Here is an 18,647-nt window from a genome sequence, read left to right as displayed (position 1 = left end):
ATCTGGAACACCAGTGCGGCCCATTCTCGAATACTGATACTGATGAGGGTCCTCCATCAGGTCAGATTAAAGGAAGGCGTCGAAAAAAACATATGCGTGCTATCAGTTACCGGCAGGTTTGATCAACAGGGGAGTTTTACAGAGATGTATAGTGGACTGAAATGGGAATCTCTGCAAGGAAGATGGCGTTCTTTCCGCGGAACACAACTGAGAAAATTTAAAGAACCGGTGTTACTAGCTGTCTGCAGAACGATTAAAGTGCCACCAACGCACATTTCATGCAAGGATCACGAAGAGGAAGGAAATAAGGGTTGTTAAGGAGACATGTAGACACTCTCTACTTCGCTGCACTTGATAGTGGAACAATTACATGGCCAGTAGAGGTACAATGTACCCTCTACTATGAATCATCTGGTGGCTTGCTATATATGTATACAGATGCACCTCGTAAGTTACCAGATCTCCAATGTAATCTGAAATATTCTTCTGTAGCAGTATAAAACAAATTTTTGTTATTGACAATGTTCAATGGGCAGATTCCACTTCCCTTAAAGGACACACTGAACCTTTAGAAAAGACTTCTTAGCAACTGAATTCGACGTCAATTTTTTCTTAAGGTCTGCATTTCATACCCTAGTTACTTCAACACTCGGTAATTTTACTGTCCAAATGGCAGAACTCGTTCACTAATTTATTTCCTGAACTCGCTTCCATCAGCTTCACAGGGCTGCAATTAAACTACATACTCTTTCCTTCTTTCTGTTGGTCTTACAATAAGTTACACTATGCATTTCGTGCCTCTGCTCCTTCAAGTCCTGTCCCGTCGCTGACCGATATAAAATGTAACCGGCAGCCTGCAGGATTTTCTTCTTTGAATTTCTTTTTGGTTTCCCGTAATGCTTCCTATGTTCAGAATGAATAACACGCGATAGGCTAAAACTCTAACTCCCTTCTCAGCTACTTTTTCCATTCCCTTCATCTGTTAAGACTCGAATCTGTTTTCGGTACAAGCTGTAGATAGGTTTCTGCTCCTTGTATTTCATTCCTGCTACCTCCAGAAATGGAAAAGTGTGTTTTGGACAATGTTGCCAAATGCTTTCACTAAATCCAGAAGTAATGTGAGTTTTAGCCTCAGTTAATCTCATTTAAGATAATTCGCAGGCTGTTTTTCCTTGCGTGTTCCTAAATTTCTCCAGAAACTGATCCTTCCACGAGGTCGGCTTATAACAGTTTTCCGTTTCATTGTAAATAACTCCTTTCAATATTTTGCAACCGTGGGTTGTTACTCTTAAGAATAGAGAATGTTCACAATTTCCACCAGCTGTCTTGGCATTGGATTTACTACAGTATTCTTAATCTGACTGTATTTCGTTTGCTTCACATCTTGCACATCTGGTGGAACAGTTCTGTCATGGTATGCTCTGCAAAATACGTAAATTTTAAGGAAATGTCTACTTAAAGTGCATTGTTCGGATGTGTTCCTTTGTTTGACGAATTCTCCTGTTACTTCTCTCCTAAGCTGCGTACGACTGTTTCCTTTGTAAAGGCCTTGCGTCTATCCTCTAACGTTGATGCTTCGACATTTTGCACCTCTGTCTAAATTTTGAATTACCGTAACCTCCTCTGCCTTTTTAATTCGATCCATTGCTGTATTTTGTACTTCCATTAATTTAGTCACATACCGATGTTACGAAATTAAGTGGTGATCCTTCCTCGCTTTGTCGCCACTGCTCTCAATCTTGGGCGGTGAGACACCTTTTACTTCAGTGCCCTCCTTTAATCTGCTACGCGCCCGTTTACAGCTGTCACCTGATGTATCTTCTCTTTTAGCAGATGACACGCCCTCAGCCGATCGCGTCCATGAGATCATAAGTGTTCGTGAGATGATATCGATAATTTGAAGCTCTTTTCGGGGAGAACAATCCCTCTTCAATAGTGCTTTTCTGAGATTTCCTTACCGTGCGACTGCTACGGTCGCAGGTTCGAATACTGCCTCGGGCATGGATGTGTGTGATGTCCTTAGGTTAAATAGGTTTAAGTAGTTCTAAGTTCTAGGGGACTAATGACCACAGCAGTTGAGTCCCATAGTGCTCAGAGCTATTTGAACCATTTAAGATTTCCTTCCAGTTTTAGTTTCCCTGTTTTGAGTTTAGCTCCCATCGCTGCTGATTGAAATTCCTATTTTTACCCTTCACTAAGCCACAGAAAAGGTGCTTATGACCATATATCTTACACGCCCTGAAACCATAATAAAAAAGTTACGAAAGTATTGTCACTATATTTGACTTCATGCCTCTGATTTTCTGTTACTTCCACTACTTCAGTTCTCAGACATACCCATTTACCTCCCGTTGCATGCCTTGCCCCGTTCCAGTCGTTCCCTAATGATACCTAGAGTTTCTGCTGCTTAGACTAGGTCCTCTACTTAATTTCTCGACATTCCCAGACAGGTCGTTGTAATCCGAAGTTCGTAACTCATAAATAATGGGTAGACTTCCCATGTACTGCCGGAAATGGTTTGAGTTAAGAACTTGTTTCGAAATCTCTTGAGATTGTCATCGAAGCCCGTAAGATATTTTACGTAGTTTCTGATCATTAATAATCTGCGAAAATTACCGCTTACTTTTAAACAGTTCTTACACGAAGTAGTAAACATAGGTCTTGATGAAATAGCTTCTTGCTGCTTTCTCGCTGCTTTATCGCTTCTGGGTAGTGTGTAAACATGTAGTAACATTGTCATAAATGGTATAATCCTTTTCATGCCCTTAGGTAGATAATACCTCTTTCTATATCTGGCTTTGCCATTACGGCGGTGGCTGTTTCAGGCTCAAGGTTTGTTGAGGACAACAGAAAAATAAAATTTAGATGTAATGCTTCACTAGTAACTTAGGGTAATAATACGATGTTGCATTCAACTTCGTATTTTCCATGGATTGTTGTTGGATGATAGGTGAAAGTGTAATGGCCACGTATTTTGCCCAACCCATTATGTCCATATTACAATGTCGAAGTTCCCACGTGCCCTTCATAAAAGCCAGAACCACATTCGTTTATAAATGATATACGGATAAGACAGTAGACCATTGAGGATCTCGTAAAACACCTTTCATAGATTTGAGAATGATCTTACATAACACGGACGGTAGCGTTCAGCTAACAGTCACTGGGGATGTGGTGGTAAGTGCTAAGAGGGATTATGATAAAGCTTTAATAATAACAAATATTCTGAAAGAATTTCTCACTCTGCAGTGGAATGTGCGCCGATATGATGCTTCTTAGCGCACACAACGCTGAACAATCAAAATAATTCATCCTAGAAACATCTCACCCCTCCCCCCGTCTGTGGCTAAGCCATGTTACTGCTCTGCCCTTTCTTCGAGTGGTAGTCCTACAAGTTCAGGAAGAGAAATACCGTGAAGTTGGAAAGGTAGGAGTTAGGGTGCTGGCGGAAGTAAAGTTGTGAGGACGGATCACGAGTCGTTTTTCTGTAGCTCAATTGGAGTCAAGCACATATTCTACTCTGTCAGGAACTTCAAAGCATTTAATATGTCAATTCTTGTTCACCAAATATGAAGGACAAACATGCCCGTCATTTGCAGACGTTAGTTTCACCATAAGACCCAGTGTACCATTCTTGTCACAGCATTGTGCTTCTGTTTGTGATTCACTGACGCGAGTTTGTTGTAGAATTAGGTAAAAGTTTCAGCTTCATGTATTATGGTCATGGAGAACGCAAACTTAGTTTAAAAATACTGATACGGCAAACAGATCATGGGGAAACTCAGCTCACTCTGAGTGTGCATGAGATAGTTAGCGCTGTAGACAACCATACCAACTTCACTGTTGCGTTCAAGGGCTTCAGGAAGGAGTCACACAGTTACCCACAGTCCTTCAGTGAAAACGAGGTTAAGAGTATCGTGCCAGATACATTATCGGATTAAAGATTTACTGCATCAAATTTCTTGGCAGGCAGAACTCGCACGTCACTCATAATGGAATGAACTAGACCAATAAAAGGTGATTTGGACATCCCCATATCATGCTGTTATCTACAGGAAGGTAGCAACGCTAGTAGTCCAAAGCGAAATGCAGGAAGGCACGCAAAAGATCGGTGATCGGTACACGGTCTGACATCTGATGGTGAAGCTAAAATAATCTAAATCTAACCTGTTCAGCATAAATAATGTCATATATTACTGTACTATTACACTATCAATGGAAAATCGAATAACTACTGTAAAATAGCCAGGGGAGACATGAAGTGGAATGACCACATGAGATGGAAGGAAAAAGCATATGCCAGACAGTCATAGAATTGAAGGAATTATAACTGAGCCACAAAAGAAGTGGCATAAGACACTGGTTCAACTGACAGAGTACCATTCTGACCCTCACCAAGTTACATTTACAGCAGTTATAGCTATCTAAGGAGGTGTGTTTCGTCGAGATATTCAGCTAACGCATGTAGGAGACGCTACAAAAGGCGTTTTACATCAGAGGTTTGCTATTGAAATTTCGATAAAATTGGTTTGAGTCTGGCAGGTTATCTTCGACCACCTAGCAGCAGACTTGGGCATAACGAGTCAGTTAGGGTAAAGGAAGGGATCATTGATCATAAGATTGTAATAGCAACTATGACCGTGGTTATGACAAGGAATCTTCAGAAGGGTAAGAAACCCTCATGTAGCAAGACTGACAGAATTCAACTTGAAGTGAGTCTGAGTAGTGAACATCAAATACTCCCTGCTGAAGACGAAGATGGGGAGCACAATGAAAAAAATTGATAAGTATCAGTCAGTAATCCTAGGGCAAGTATGTTCCGAGCAGGATCCTTTGGGAAGGGGAAGAAGCAACATGGGTTAATGGCGGTTAACACACAACCTGAACGAAGCGAAAATACGGGTAAAGGGGGTTCAACGACTTGGAATTTAAAATTTTGTGGAACGATCACCCTAATTCTAGGCGCGCGCTCGGGCAATTTTCCGTCGCGCGATTAGTTCGTCGCAAGAATGAGACAAGGTGGCTGGAATACGAGCGCGCTCACCTGCGATCAAACAGCAGTGGGAATGTAAAAACAGCAACATGGAGTATTTCACGTGCAACGCGATACTCGATGTTGAATGGAGCACACGCACTGGCACCAGCCCACGCGCCCTGGCGACGTTGTTCGTCATTCTCGCTGTGCGTTTGCAGACAAAGGTTCTGTGCGCTAACACCATGTCTGATAACGAGAGTTGTGCTACGGAAGACATTGCAAATTGTTGTCGATTCAGAAAGGCTAATTGCAGAAGTAGAAAAAGAAGCCATCTCTCTAAAGTAGGAAATTAAAAGAATGCAGTGATTGCAACTGTGGCATTAGCCTAGCTACAGGATCTTTTAGAATGAGTCACGTGGCCGGTGTCCTAGTGGAGGCCAGAGTCGCTACATTGTGTATCCGATGTGCACAACTGCTCGGCAGTTAAATTTGCACACATTCGCAGTTCTCCTGAGCATCTGAATCACCCTCTCATTTTCCAACCCCCGTCATTTCATCTCCCGTGTCTGCGGTCCAGGTCAGAGCTAACTGGGTTCGCGTTCGGTCCCTTCCGTCAGGAGTCCATCTTTTACCACATCTACTTCAGGTCCATTCACATACACCTCCATGGTGTACATCTCGGCCGAAGCTTTGTGCGGACCCTTTGCATGTCCCTAGTGACTCAGTTCACTCTGCCACGCTCTCACTACCTCTCGATTCTTAGTGTTCTGTCGCTCCGAAGTTCACACCGATGGTTCGGTGGCTGATGGTAATGTTGGCTTCACTTACGTCCACAGAGGCCATATTGAAAAGCATTCCTGTGTATTCACTACAGAGTTTGTGGCCATATCTCGTTCACTTCAGTACATCCGATCCTGTTCTGGTTAGTCGTTTCTACTCTGTACTGACAACCTGAGCAGCTTACAAGCTATCGACCAGTGCTACCCTCGCCATCCTTTGGTGGCGAACATCCAGGTGTCCATCTGTACTGGAATGGTCCAGTAGTTCAGTGACTTTTGTTTCGACCCCAGGACACGTCGGAATCCCAGGCAACGAACTTGCTGACAGGCTGGCCGAAAAGGCTACGTGGAAACCACTCCTGGAGATCGGCATCTCTGAAACTGACCTGCATTCTGTCCTGTTCCGCAAGGTTTTTCGGCTTTGGGACACGGAGTGGCATAACAGTATGCACAACAAACTCTGTCATTAGAGACTGTGAATGCTTGCAAGTCTCCCATGTGGGCTTTTTGCACGGAATCAGTTGGCCTTTGTCGACTCTGCATTCAACGTATGTGGCTCACACATGGTTACCCCCCTCTGTCGTGAGGACTCACATCAGTGTCACTGTGGCTTCCAAATGACAGATGTCCACCTCTTGCTGGACTGCCCACTTTTAGCCGCCCTGAGGCGGACTTTTAACTTTCCCAGCAATTGTTGGGCAACAATACCTCAACAGCAGCTTTAGTTTCAAGTTTTATTCGTGAGGTTTGGTTTTATTTGATCTGAGTTTTTGCACATGTCCTTTGTCCCTGTGTCCTAGGGCTTTTAGGGTGGAGGGTTTAATGTGTTGCAGAGTGACTGGCTTATTTTTTATTCTCATGGTCAACGAGCCATGGTAATCTTTCTTGTTTCAATCTCCTTTCCCTGTTTCTTGCGTCTATCATTTTCTTGTCCTGTTCTGTCCATTGTAGTGTTTGTTGTCCTGTCGTTCTTCTGTTTCATCCTTTCTCCTTTTACTGTGCCGTATGTCTTTGTTTCCTTCTTTCCCTTGGGTAATTGTCCTGCTGGAAACTAGTGACCCATGACCGCGCAGTTTGGTCCCCCCCCCCTCCCCCCCCTTCTTCGAACCAACCTCATAGGTCGCCCCAACGTCGAAATCCTTGTGCACAAAGTGGCGTATTTTCAGAGTTTGCTACACACAGTTCTGCTGTGGTGCGTGTAACATGCGTATCATAGCGCGCGAGTGACTTTGCGTTGCAACGGAAACTTTCTCCATTGCCGAAGCAAAAGTTTTTTGGGATGGGTATCTAAATTCACATATTAACAACGAAATGCTGGTGGTACAGTAACAAAGGGCAATGTCGCGTGAAGCGACATAAAATGTTTCCAGTAATTAAAGGGTGCACAGACGTTAATAAAGCTGGTAGGAAGTCCAGATCTTCCCTATGCAGTTCCCATCTTTTGAAGAAGCTGGAAGGACAAGTTGGGAGGGGATTTTCCGGCAACGAGGACGTCCATATAGCGGTTCCAGAGTGGCTCCGTTATCATGGAGTGAATTACTGTCGTCAGTGAATTGGAAGATTCGTTGAACATTCCGACCATTGTTTTGAGACAAGGTGACTACATTAGAAATAACTCTGAGAGATCATTCAATACGTTACTAGGCCTGTCATTCTAATTTGTAACTTCTGAACTCCCGTATAGAGAGAATAGAAGTCTTATCACAGTTCCCAGAGTCTAACATTCTGCGTAGTGTCTGTTTGTTCTAAGTCGTGTCTCCCTACCACTTTCGCGCAACGACGCTCTGAGCGTGTTTTTTAGGTAATTGACTAGTTTGAACCTGGGACCTGTTGCTGGTAAGGAGACGCCAGACCACACATGACATGTAGAGTTCAGTGAGACTAGCGATGATATAATCAAATACTTAATGATGGCAGCGTCAGCTCCACTGCACTCCCTGTAAAAGAATCTTAATACTAACTAAATTTAGTGGAAGGGTTAAAGGCTTTCCTATTTTTAGTTAGCTGGTAAAATAACGTCGAAAAAGCAGTTAAGTGTACCACTGGGAATTTTATTGTACTCACAAAACATTGTTTATTAATTGCACTATTGATAAAAGGAAATATTTTAATACAGGATGATAAAAACCAACTGCATCCAACAAAAATGTGAACAAATATTCCCTGAATGGGTTTCAAAGTTCTACAATGGATCGAAGGATGACCTATGCCATAGCACATCTATAATCTACGTTTAAATTAAATTTCATAAAAGAGAAAACTATCAAAAATGGTCTACAGTGAAACTAAATTACCTTCAATTATTTAACTTGTCGTAAATTACAGTGGCTGATGTGGCTTCTCAATTATGTAACAGAAAAATCATCGCTTTTCGGATTTTAACTTCCAGTAGCAAATGTGAATACCATGAGCTTTGACGATCGACAACAGTATTATGCAAAAAGGGGCTGTAACAGATGAAACTTCTGCAGTTCTGAGTGAAACCTTATGTGGCATCATCGTGTGCGTTCATTACCTCGTTGTTGGTTAGGCAGCGTCAGGGGGCGGCGGGCGGCGCAGCTCCACACACCTCGCCGTCTCGGAAGCAACTCTAACTTCTTACCACAATTTCCCGTAGTTGGTTTAAGAAAAAGGTATCTGGCTGTGTTTTCAACTGACCAATCAGGGTCTCAATGTTAACCTTAAGCTCCGCCCACAAAAATTGTCTATCCAATGAGAAACGTTATACTTTTCGTGGTGGGGCAATGTTTTTAATGTTTGCAACGTAACAGAGACGCGAAAAAGTCTCGCGCTAAAACTTGCAGCTGGTGTGGTCCTTTTTGTGTTACCGTAACATCTATACTGATCTTCTGGATGGCTCTATCTTTTAACATGGGCTGGGAGGTGTTCTTGATGGTCGGCTGGCGACGTGGGTGTCCTTTATCGTAGGGCCTTCTAGCTTAGACTATTCTTCTCTCGGCTTCTGTTCTTGGAACTGCGTCTGTTTAACGGTGGGAAAGTATGACATGCATTTAGGCGTTCTTGTGTTAGTCTGTGGTATTCCATTTGCTCACTCGTTGATCGTATTACTTTGGTTAATTTAATGTCGGGATTTATTCGGAGCTATGTGACATACTGCTGGATTTGCTATCATGTCAGTGTCTTCATGGAAGGGGTTGATTTGCCTGACACCTTACAAGGGGCAGCCCTGACGATATCATTGTCCAGAAACATTTGCCGTAGAGAACAACTTTCTGGGTTTTGTTACTTACAAAGCCTTCCAGCGACCCACATATCTAAGGACCTCTTCCGTATTCTGGATCTAACAAACTTTCCATATGCTTCGACCTTCATTAAAAATGCAACGGGTTACTGTTTCTGTGCACGGTAAAATTATTGTCGGGAAGGAGAACGGTGTTTAATAGACGTAAAGCAATATGTGTACGATGTTCGGGAGCAGGATGCGCGGAAAGGCGGCTACACCAGACGAGCTGCGGCGGCGGAGCGCGAGCTGCCAGTGGCAGAGGCAGAAGCTGCTGCGAGCCGCGGTGGAGAACAGCACGAGCCGGTGGGCGCTGGAGGTATACAGCACGCGCTGCTCGCTGCCCGCGCTGGCCAGCCTCTGGCGCCAGCAGACCGGCGGCGGCTGCGACTTCGAGAACTTCGCGCAGCGCGTCGTCCGGCGCAGCAGGTCGCGCCTCCGCTCGCCGTCTGAGACGTCCGTGGGCAGCAGCCGGCGGTCGGCCAGCGAGCCGCGCCTCTGGGTGCCCCAGCAGGCCGCTGCTCCACCAGCTGGTCAGAAGAGGCGACACTCAGTCGCCGTACCTGTGCTGCCGGTTGCCATCTGTGGTCCTTACGTGTGCGTGGCACCCACAGCGTCAAAAGTAAGCACAATGTTGTTCCGCTTTTAGTTAGTAGATTGGTATGCAGCAAGTTCGTCAGTTTCCCTACGTCCTGTCGACGGAGTTTCTATAGTGTCAGTCGAAGACTAACTCCCGTTCGCGGCCAGAGTCGGCGCACTCTCAGCGCACTGCGGCGCGTGAGGCGAATTATGCGACGTATTGCTCCATAGACTTTCTCGATAACTTTTTTTTTGGGGGGGGGGGGGGGGTCGGCGGCCCCGGATTGTCCACGCATTGCTGCTTATATATTTAATAAAATAAGGGTCACCACCCTCTCTACCCCGCAAGATACGTTAAAATAGTCACTGCTGTACCGCTATAAACGCTCTGTAGTAACATTATTTAAACGAGTTTCCCAAAACCTACCACAAGTTAGGAAAACGAAAACTGTAAACAGATACATAGTAACCAACTGATTCCCATCACTGCGTCCATAAAAAGCGTATCTTACCAGGTAAGAGCAGTAACACAATTAAAAAACACTAAATGAGGTAAATCGACCGAAAGAAGCATATAAACTTCACAGTGAAATACACAGGCGTCCTTCGTGACTCGTAGTCAATTTTGCCGTTAAATTCTCTAAAACACTAGGGGCGTTTGGTTCTGTTCTCGTCGAATGAGATGGTTCCAGATAATTATTCTTCCAGTTGTCACTTCCTCCATTTTGTAAAACATTTGACACATCAAGTAATACTTCTGCCACTTCCCCATCCCAGATATTATTTCACTTACTGTAATGAAATACATCAGGATCTCCATCATGCAAAATTAGTACTTAAAATAAGGAAATGAAAAAGGCGAAAGTGTTATATTAGAAAAAACTATAAACCATGAAAATTAACCTACTTCAATAAGGAACATCAGTTACGTACAATATCAGGAACACAATTTAGAAGCTAAAATTCATGAATGAGCTCCTGTAATAAAGAGATGCTTCCAACCGAGAAAACGAATTCAGTACGAAATTTCTTCTTAGCAAAAACTTCAATTTTTTTTCTTGTACATCACAACGCACTAAACTGCGTATAATTTAAAAGCTGTAGTGGTTTGGTGTTTCCTCAGACATAAAGGCATGACTTACGAAAATCGTAATATGAGAAACACTATGTAAAGACATTGTGATAATGAAAGAGAATAAAAATTGTTCCAATTACGTTAGACACGAAGTTTAAAAACTCAACGTGCCGCTCTTCATGAATGACTCCAGCACACTTGCCAGTAGCAACGCTGAAGTGACAACGATCTTGCGATGGTGAACCATGAAGTAGTCTCTCACAAATTCACACCCACTTAAATTTTTGGTTGGCGCAAAACAGAATTTATAATGGCTAGCGGAAGAAAATGGTACACGTGCCTAATGTCGTGTACGACCCTCGCGGGTACGCGAAGTACCGCAACACGATGTGGCATGGATTAGGCCAATGTCTGAAGTACTGCTGGAGGGAATCGACACCGTGAATCCTGCAAGCCTGTCTATAAATCCACAAAAGTATATGGGAGTGGAGATCTCTCGTTATTAGCACGTTGCAAGGCATCGCAGATACGCCAAGTAATGTTCATCGCTGGGGAGTTTAGTGGGCAGCGGAAGTGTTTAACTTCAGAAGTACGTTTCTGGAGCCACTTCATCGAAATTCTGGACGTGTGGTGTATCTCATTGTCTTGCTGGAATTGCCCAAGTCCATCGGAATGCATAAGGGACATCAAGAATACCGGTGATAAAACAGGATGCTTATGTACGTGTCACCTGTCAGGCACATCGAGAAGTATCATGGATTCCATACCACTCTAACTGCAGGGGCTGCCACGCAATGGAAAAACGCTGCATGGAACGTAAAGTTACAACGGAATGTAAGGCAAACTTAATTGATCAATGAGTGATTCTCACTTTCTACATCTACATCTACATCCATACTCCGCAAGCCACCTGACGGTGTGTGGCGGAGGGTACCCTGAGTACCTCTATCGGTTCTCCCTTCTATTCCAGTCTCGTGTTTCCCAATATCATCTCCATTGTGATAAGCCGGTCTTAGACAACCGAGGTCTGCACTTTTCTTGAGATGCCCAGATTTTTGCAGAGATAGTAAGCCACTTCACCAGGCATGTATAACCATGCTGTAAGCCTCTGAGCCGCCTAATTACTGCACCGCACGAGGTGCATTGTTGCTGAACACTTCTAATTCTTAATTGTTGCAGCATTGTGAACACGAAAGTGCAGAACGATAATTCATCTGTGGTCTGCATAATGTTTTGGCTGCTCTAGCAGCGTCCTACGGTATTGTGGCATGGGGATTTGTGTGCCAGGAATGACATGCACCCACAAATGTAGTGTTAAGAAATCCTTTTCGTGGTTATACTTCAGTGACTGCCCACCGCACAGCATAACACCGTTATGGGGCTCGTTGAAGCCAGAATTGGGAGAAACCATTAACTAATTAAGATTACAATTGGTGGTGTGATTTTAGTCCCGAGTTTTACGCAAGAGGCGTTGGTGACTTGGGGATGTTACCTCGGTTAGGGTCGCATCTGGCGGAATTTGGCTCTACCCCTTCTTATGGAGGTGTGTCGAACCTATGAGGCTGTTGTAAGGGCTGGAAATAATCACGAATGTACATACTCCTCATACCCTTTTTGAGCTGGACTTGGTGTATCCACAAGAAGCACCACTTTCTAAAAGAATATGAATAATGGGACTAGATGACCAATGAAAATGCCAGCATTCTGCTACTGTGGCCCGAAAGGCTTGAACATTAAAAATTTTTAGTAGTCTAATGTTGCTGGTGGATCAAGGACTCAGACAGCAACCCAGCTGACGGTATGGAGCAAGTCGCGAGCCATCTGGGACTGCAATTTAAGTTCCACATTTCCGAATTCGCGAGAAAATGAGTGAGCAGGAGTGATTGATTGGAGTTACTCAGTCAACACAGAAAACGTTGAATAGTTGCCGGTTATATTACTGTGAGTGGGCGTGGGATTCTTGTTAGCCATCTTGTCGACTTCAAGCAACTGCAGTAGATAGTGCATGTGATCAGTAGGCAGAAGCCTCATATCAGATCGTGGAGCCAATAGCTGACTGGAGTTTGTATTGAAGCAAATCGAATTTGTACATATGTTACTTTGTGGCTTTTGAACTAGTTTCGTTGAATTACTATCCTGTTTCGTTTTTGTGAAAGTTGCAATGAATAAACATTGACTGTTGAAGTTTCTCATACAAATTATAGGATCTCTCGTTCTTTCTGAATTCAGTTAGACCGATGCAGTGTGTTTGGCAGTACTCGCAACAGTCTGAACTTTACTGAGGGACAAAACCGGGCTGAAATCAGACTGCTGTGCAAATGTAGCAGTTTCAGAACTGATCTGAGTTCAGACGATAATTAGTAATGCAATATTTCCTTCAAATTGTAATGTGCCACACATCGCGCACTTACATATTACTGTCTTGGAAAACTGGATTTTATAGCAAAAACGTTGCCCAGTACAAAATTACAGCTCCATTTCCCGGCACTGGAGACAGTCTGCGCCCCGGAGTCGCCCGCTCTTTCGGTTCCAATCTAGAAGCCTGCTCTCTTCAGTGTATGAAAGGGAAGTAGAAAAGAAAACAAGACTCAGGACAACATTCCCCGAGCGCCCCCAGAAGTACCATCTCCCCCTCGCAACCGGAGTCTGAAGTCCTTTTTACGGATGTCACCCCATCGTCATTTGTGATGTATGGTGGCCCGGCGGAGTGATTGGCTCCAGCCCATTCGCCTTCCCTTTGGGTACCTGCTCTGTGATTATTCGGTAGAAGTGTAACAGATGCTACCGTCTCCTTTGAGTTCAATCCTTTGTCACCTTTTACTCAGCTGCTTGTGTTCTCCAGGAATATAATTTTACTGATGCTCACAGACCTTTCGTGGCTTCCACGCTTTGTCAGAACATGGTAGGCCCTTTGAGGGCTTCTACTGGGGTCTGCACGTTGGTCCATACAGATATTGTTAGTACATTGATCCCACTTCCTACCATATTCGAAGCAGTTGTTCTCATCCACTTGGGCTCCATCACTGTAGTTTCTCTCCCTCTCCTTACAGACTATCTACATCTGCTGCCCTATCTCCTCTCCAACGTCTTCCTTCATTACTCCCTCCCTCCCTCTTCCTGCTCCTTTGGGATTTTAAAGCCTATCACGGTTGGTGAGACAGTGCTTCTAGTTCAGGATCCTCACTGACCAATTTCTTGTGGACTGGGATTTGTGCGTACTTCATGATGGTTCTCCTGCTCACTTCAGTGTTGCATATGCGCTCTCTGCCATTGACTTCCGCTGTCCTCGCCTTTCCTTCCTTCCTTCCTTCCTTCCTGGTCGACCTGTGATGACCTCTGTGATAGTGACCATTTCCCATTGATTATTGTTCCGCTCCCACCTCCTGATGACCAGGTTTCCCCACCCTGCTGGGCTCTCCATCATGCTGATTGACCTCTCTGCTTCCCAGCTCTTGTTTCCACTTCTTTTATCGGGTTGTATTCATGCAGTCGCCCATTAAGTCAGAAAAGATAATCGACGCTGCCGGCATTGCTGTTCCACGCTTGACAGGCCCTGTTCGTCAACCAGTTGTCTGGTGAAGCATAGCTATTGCCACTGCTGTCCACTATCATAACTGTCTTACAACATCTTATGTGGCACAGGTCTTCAGCCAGTCCTACTACCTTTAAATGTTTTCACACCAAAGCCCGTTACTTGATAAGAGCAAACAGATCTGTTGGGAATGCTTCGTCACTTCCCTAGGCTTTTCTGTCCTTTATTTACAGGCGTGGACTACACTGTCCACCCTCCACAGCTTTCAGCGGCAGTCTTACATTCTGTGCCTTGCCCTTCCAAGTGGCCTTAATACAGATCCATCAGTTTTTGAACACCTCACAACTCACATCACAACGGCATACGCGACCCACTACTATCCAGCTGCCTTCCTCCACTGGAAACAGTGGGCTGAAGATTCCACTTAAGTTTCTCCCCTTCTTAGTTAAATCCTACAATGAGCCCTTCACAAAACGGGAGCTTCTTGTGGTTCTCTTCCTGTGAGTCAGCTTCTGGCCCTGACACATCCATAACTAACTGCTGCAACATGTCAATCGTAGGCCAGCACATCTCCTCCAGGTGTTTAACAGCATTTGGCTCCAACGCATTTCCCCCCTCAATGGACAGACAGTACTGTTTCCTGTCCTTAAGCCTGGTAAGGATCTGTTCTCCCTTGAGTTACCAGCTCATCAGCATGATAAATGTCCCCAGTAAGCTACTAGAATGGATGGCGGCTCAATTAGGTCCTTTAATTTCGGTGTCTTTTATGTTATTCCTGGTGTGGCTTCTGGGAGGGACTGTCTCCGTCCAATCATCTGCTTCAATCATGAAACCAGTTCGGCAGGCCTTTCCCTGACTGCCATCTTCTCGCAATTTTCTTTGCTCTTTGTAAGGCATATGACACAGCTTAACACCATATCACGTTCAATGAGTGGGGTCTTCAGGGCCCTCTCCTGATGGCTTTTCACCAGTTCATCAGTCTGGGTTGACACTGATCTCAGCTCTGTGGACACAGGAAAATTACATTCCACAGGGCTCTGTATTAAGTGTAATGTCACTTCCTGAACTTCTGACGTCTGGTGAACTGTTGGTCGGCTGTGCTCTGTACGTGGATGATTCCTATATTTGGGCTAGCTCACACTCGGTGGCCTCTGGAAAAATCGTTCCAGGGTTCCATCTGAATCACTTCTGCATAGACATCCTGGCACGGTTTTCTGCTCATGGTGATCAATATTTTGTTGGACTGGCCCTGCCTTTTGGCTCTTAACACTAAGTAGGCTCTCCAACCTTCACTGTCTCAGGTGTTAGGGGATGACCCTCGCATGGTTACATCTGTCCTTGATTTTCTTCGTAAAAGTGGTTTGTACTATCGGTTATAAGTCCTTAAATTTTCCTCTGGCATTTGAGTCCCTCAGTTAGTTATGGAGGCCTAGATCTTGCCTCCACACCCGCCAGGCTCTCCTCACCTTTTCCCTACATTCTGTCTGATTTGCTGTGCTGTTTAGTTTATCCTTTTCATGTCTCCTTCACCTAGTGGGCAAGGGAAGATATCATTTCAACGTATGGCGTCGACGGATTGTGATTTCTGCGGAGCCGCGAATGTTCACTGCAGATACAGTACTAAACAGAAAAAATTATTACTATTTGTTACACCCATTTTATCAGCAGCAAAAAACAAGTTTTCAGCTGTTGGCGCAGCTGCAGTTGATATACGTGGATCTAATAAAGGCGACCTCTTACAGTGTAGTCCTACATTGGCATCTGTAGCTGTAGATTTATCTTTTCTTTCTCAGACGTTATGTCTGGTTAAAACTGGAAAGTGGCCCTGATCTTGATCAAGCGTTACTTCCTTTTAACTGTACGGTATATGTTACATAGCTTTAGGAACTTTCGGGTAATTGAACAAGTATCAATAATTACAGATTTCTGTAGTTCTTTGGATGTAGCTGTATTGCGTTGATGATCTGGTGGATATTGTGTGGTATGACTTCCGTAGTTGATAGTACAATTGGTAAGACGTCAACTTGATCCTGATGCCACATGTCCTTGACTTCCTTAGCCAGTTGGATGTATTTTTCAATTTTTTCCATTTTTCTTCTGTATATTAGTTGTATTGGGTATGGATATTTCGATTAGTTGTGTTAATTTCTTCTTTTTATTGGTGAGTATGTCAGTCTTGTTATGTGGTGGTGTTTTATCCGTTATAATGGCTCTGTTCCAGTATAATTTGTATTCATCATTCTCCAGTACATTTTGTGGTGCATACTTGTATGTGGGAACGTGTTGTTTTATTAGTTTGTTGTATGGCAAGTTGTTGTATTATCTTTGCTACATTGTCATGTCTTCTGGGGTATTCTGTATTCCCTAGTATTGTACATCCGCTTGTGATGTGATCTACTGTTTCTATTTGTTGTTTGCAAAGTCTGCATTTATTTGTTGTGGTATTGGGATCTTTAATGATATGCTTGCTGTAATATCTAGTGTTTGTTTGATCCTGTATTGCAATCATAAATCCTTTAGTCTCACTGTATATGTTGCCTTTTCTTAGCCGTGTGTTCGATGCGTCTTGATCTATGTGCGCCTGTGTTACATGATGTGGGTGCTTGCCATGTAGTGTTTTCTTTTTCCAATTTACTTCCTTCGTATCTGTTGATTTTCTGTGATCTAAAGGGTTGTAGAGGTGGTTGTGAAATTATAGTGGTGTAGCCGATGTATTTATATGCGTGATTGCTTTGTGTATTTTGCTAGTTTATGCTCGTTCTATAAAGAGTTTTCTTAAATTGTCTACCTGTCCATATTGTAGGGTTTTTATGTCGATAAATCCCCTTCCTCCTTCCTTTCTGCTTAATGTGAATCTTTCTGTTGCTGAATGTATGTGATGTATTCTATGTTGGTGGCATTGTGAACGTGTAAGTGTATTGAGTGCTTCTAGGTCTGTTACTCCATTTCACTACTCCAAATGAGTAGGTCAATATGAGTAGGTCAATATGGGTATAGCATAAGTATTCATAGCTTCTGTCTTACTGTCAATTCTGTTTTCAATATTTTTTAGTCTTTGTCTATATTTTTCTTTCAGTTATTTTTAATATTTGTATTATCTATTCATATTTTTTGTCTGTATCCTAAATATTTATAGGCATATGTTTCTTCCATCGCTTCTATGCAGTCACTGTGGTTATCCAGTATGTAACCTTCTTGTTTAGTGTTTTCCCTTGACTTTGCTATTTTTCTTAAATTTGTCTGTTCCAAAAGCCATGTTTATCATTGCTGAATACTTCTGTTACCTTCAATAATTGGTTGAGTTGTTGAATTGTTGCTGCCAGTAGTTTTAGATCATCCATGTATAGCAAATGTGATTTTGTGTTGGTATGTTCCAGTAATATTGTATCCATAATTTGTATTATTTAGCATGCTGGATAGTGGGTTCAGAGCAAGGCAGAACCAGAAAGGACTTAGTCTCCTTGGTATATTCCACGCTTACTCTGTGTTGGCTGTGATGTGATAATGAGTTTGTTCGGATATTAAGTGTGGTTTTCCAATTTTTCATTACTACATGTAGGAACTGTATCAATTTAGGATCTACTTTGTATATTTCCAATATTTGTAGTAACCATGAGTGGGGTACACTGTCAAAAGTTTTTTGGTAATCAATGTACGCGTAGTGCAACGATCTTTTAGTTTTAGCTTGATATGTCACCTCTGCGTCTATTATCAGTTGCTCTTTACATCCTCATGCTCCTTTGCAACAGCCTCTTTGTTATTAATTAATAATTTTGTTCTGTGTTGTGTCATTAATTTCTGTGCAATGACTGAAGTTAATATTTTGTATATTGTTGGTAGCCATGTCATGAGGCGATATTTAGCTGGGTTTGCTGTGTCTGCTTGCTCTTTAGGTTTCAGATAAGTTATTCCATGTGTAAGTGTATCAGGGAATGTGTATGGGTCTGCAATGTAACTGTTAAATAATTTAGTTAGATGTGAATGTGTTAAGGTGAAGTTATTTAGCCAGAAATTTGCTATTTTATCTTTTCCGGGGGCTTTCCAATTGTGCGTAGAATTAATTGCACGGGTGACTTCATGCTGCAAAATTATCACTTTAGGCATTTGTGGTATCATCTTGTCTATTTCTGCTTGTATCCACCGTGCATGCCTGTTCAGTTGTACCGGGTTTGACCATATGTTGCTCCAGGAGTGATCCATGTATGTTATGTTTGGTGGATTGTCTATTTTAATGTGTTACCTATTGTCTGGCAAAATTTCTTTTGGTTTGTGTTGAATGTTTGGTTATTATTATTATTATTATTATTATTATTATTATTATTATTATTATTAGCGTTTCAGAAACATACATAAACATCGTTTATACCATTGACGACAGGTAAACAAAGTTCATTCTCATGATAAAATGCAAATTGAATTACGGTGCTACTACATGACTCTTTGGACGTCAGATTCAAACCGCTTAC

General features: G+C 43.1%; 1 protein-coding gene across 2 annotated transcripts in view; it reads left to right on the top strand.

The window, feature by feature from the left end:
• The window catches only part of LOC126298569 (uncharacterized), a 70,959-nt gene that overhangs the window by 17,904 nt on the left and 34,408 nt on the right, over positions 1-18,647 (top strand). For both annotated transcript variants that reach the window (XM_049989936.1, XM_049989937.1), the window contains exon 2: positions 9,194-9,617. In XM_049989936.1, the coding sequence (XP_049845893.1) occupies positions 9,194-9,617 (424 nt within the window). The remainder of the gene's footprint in view (positions 1-9,193; positions 9,618-18,647) is intronic.

The sequence above is a fragment of the Schistocerca gregaria genome, chromosome X (assembly GCF_023897955.1).
Source record: "Schistocerca gregaria isolate iqSchGreg1 chromosome X, iqSchGreg1.2, whole genome shotgun sequence".
Classification (NCBI taxonomy): domain Eukaryota; kingdom Metazoa; phylum Arthropoda; class Insecta; order Orthoptera; family Acrididae; genus Schistocerca; species Schistocerca gregaria.
The sequence above is the reverse complement of the archived record's forward strand: the minus strand, read 5'-3'. Positions and strand labels throughout refer to the sequence as shown.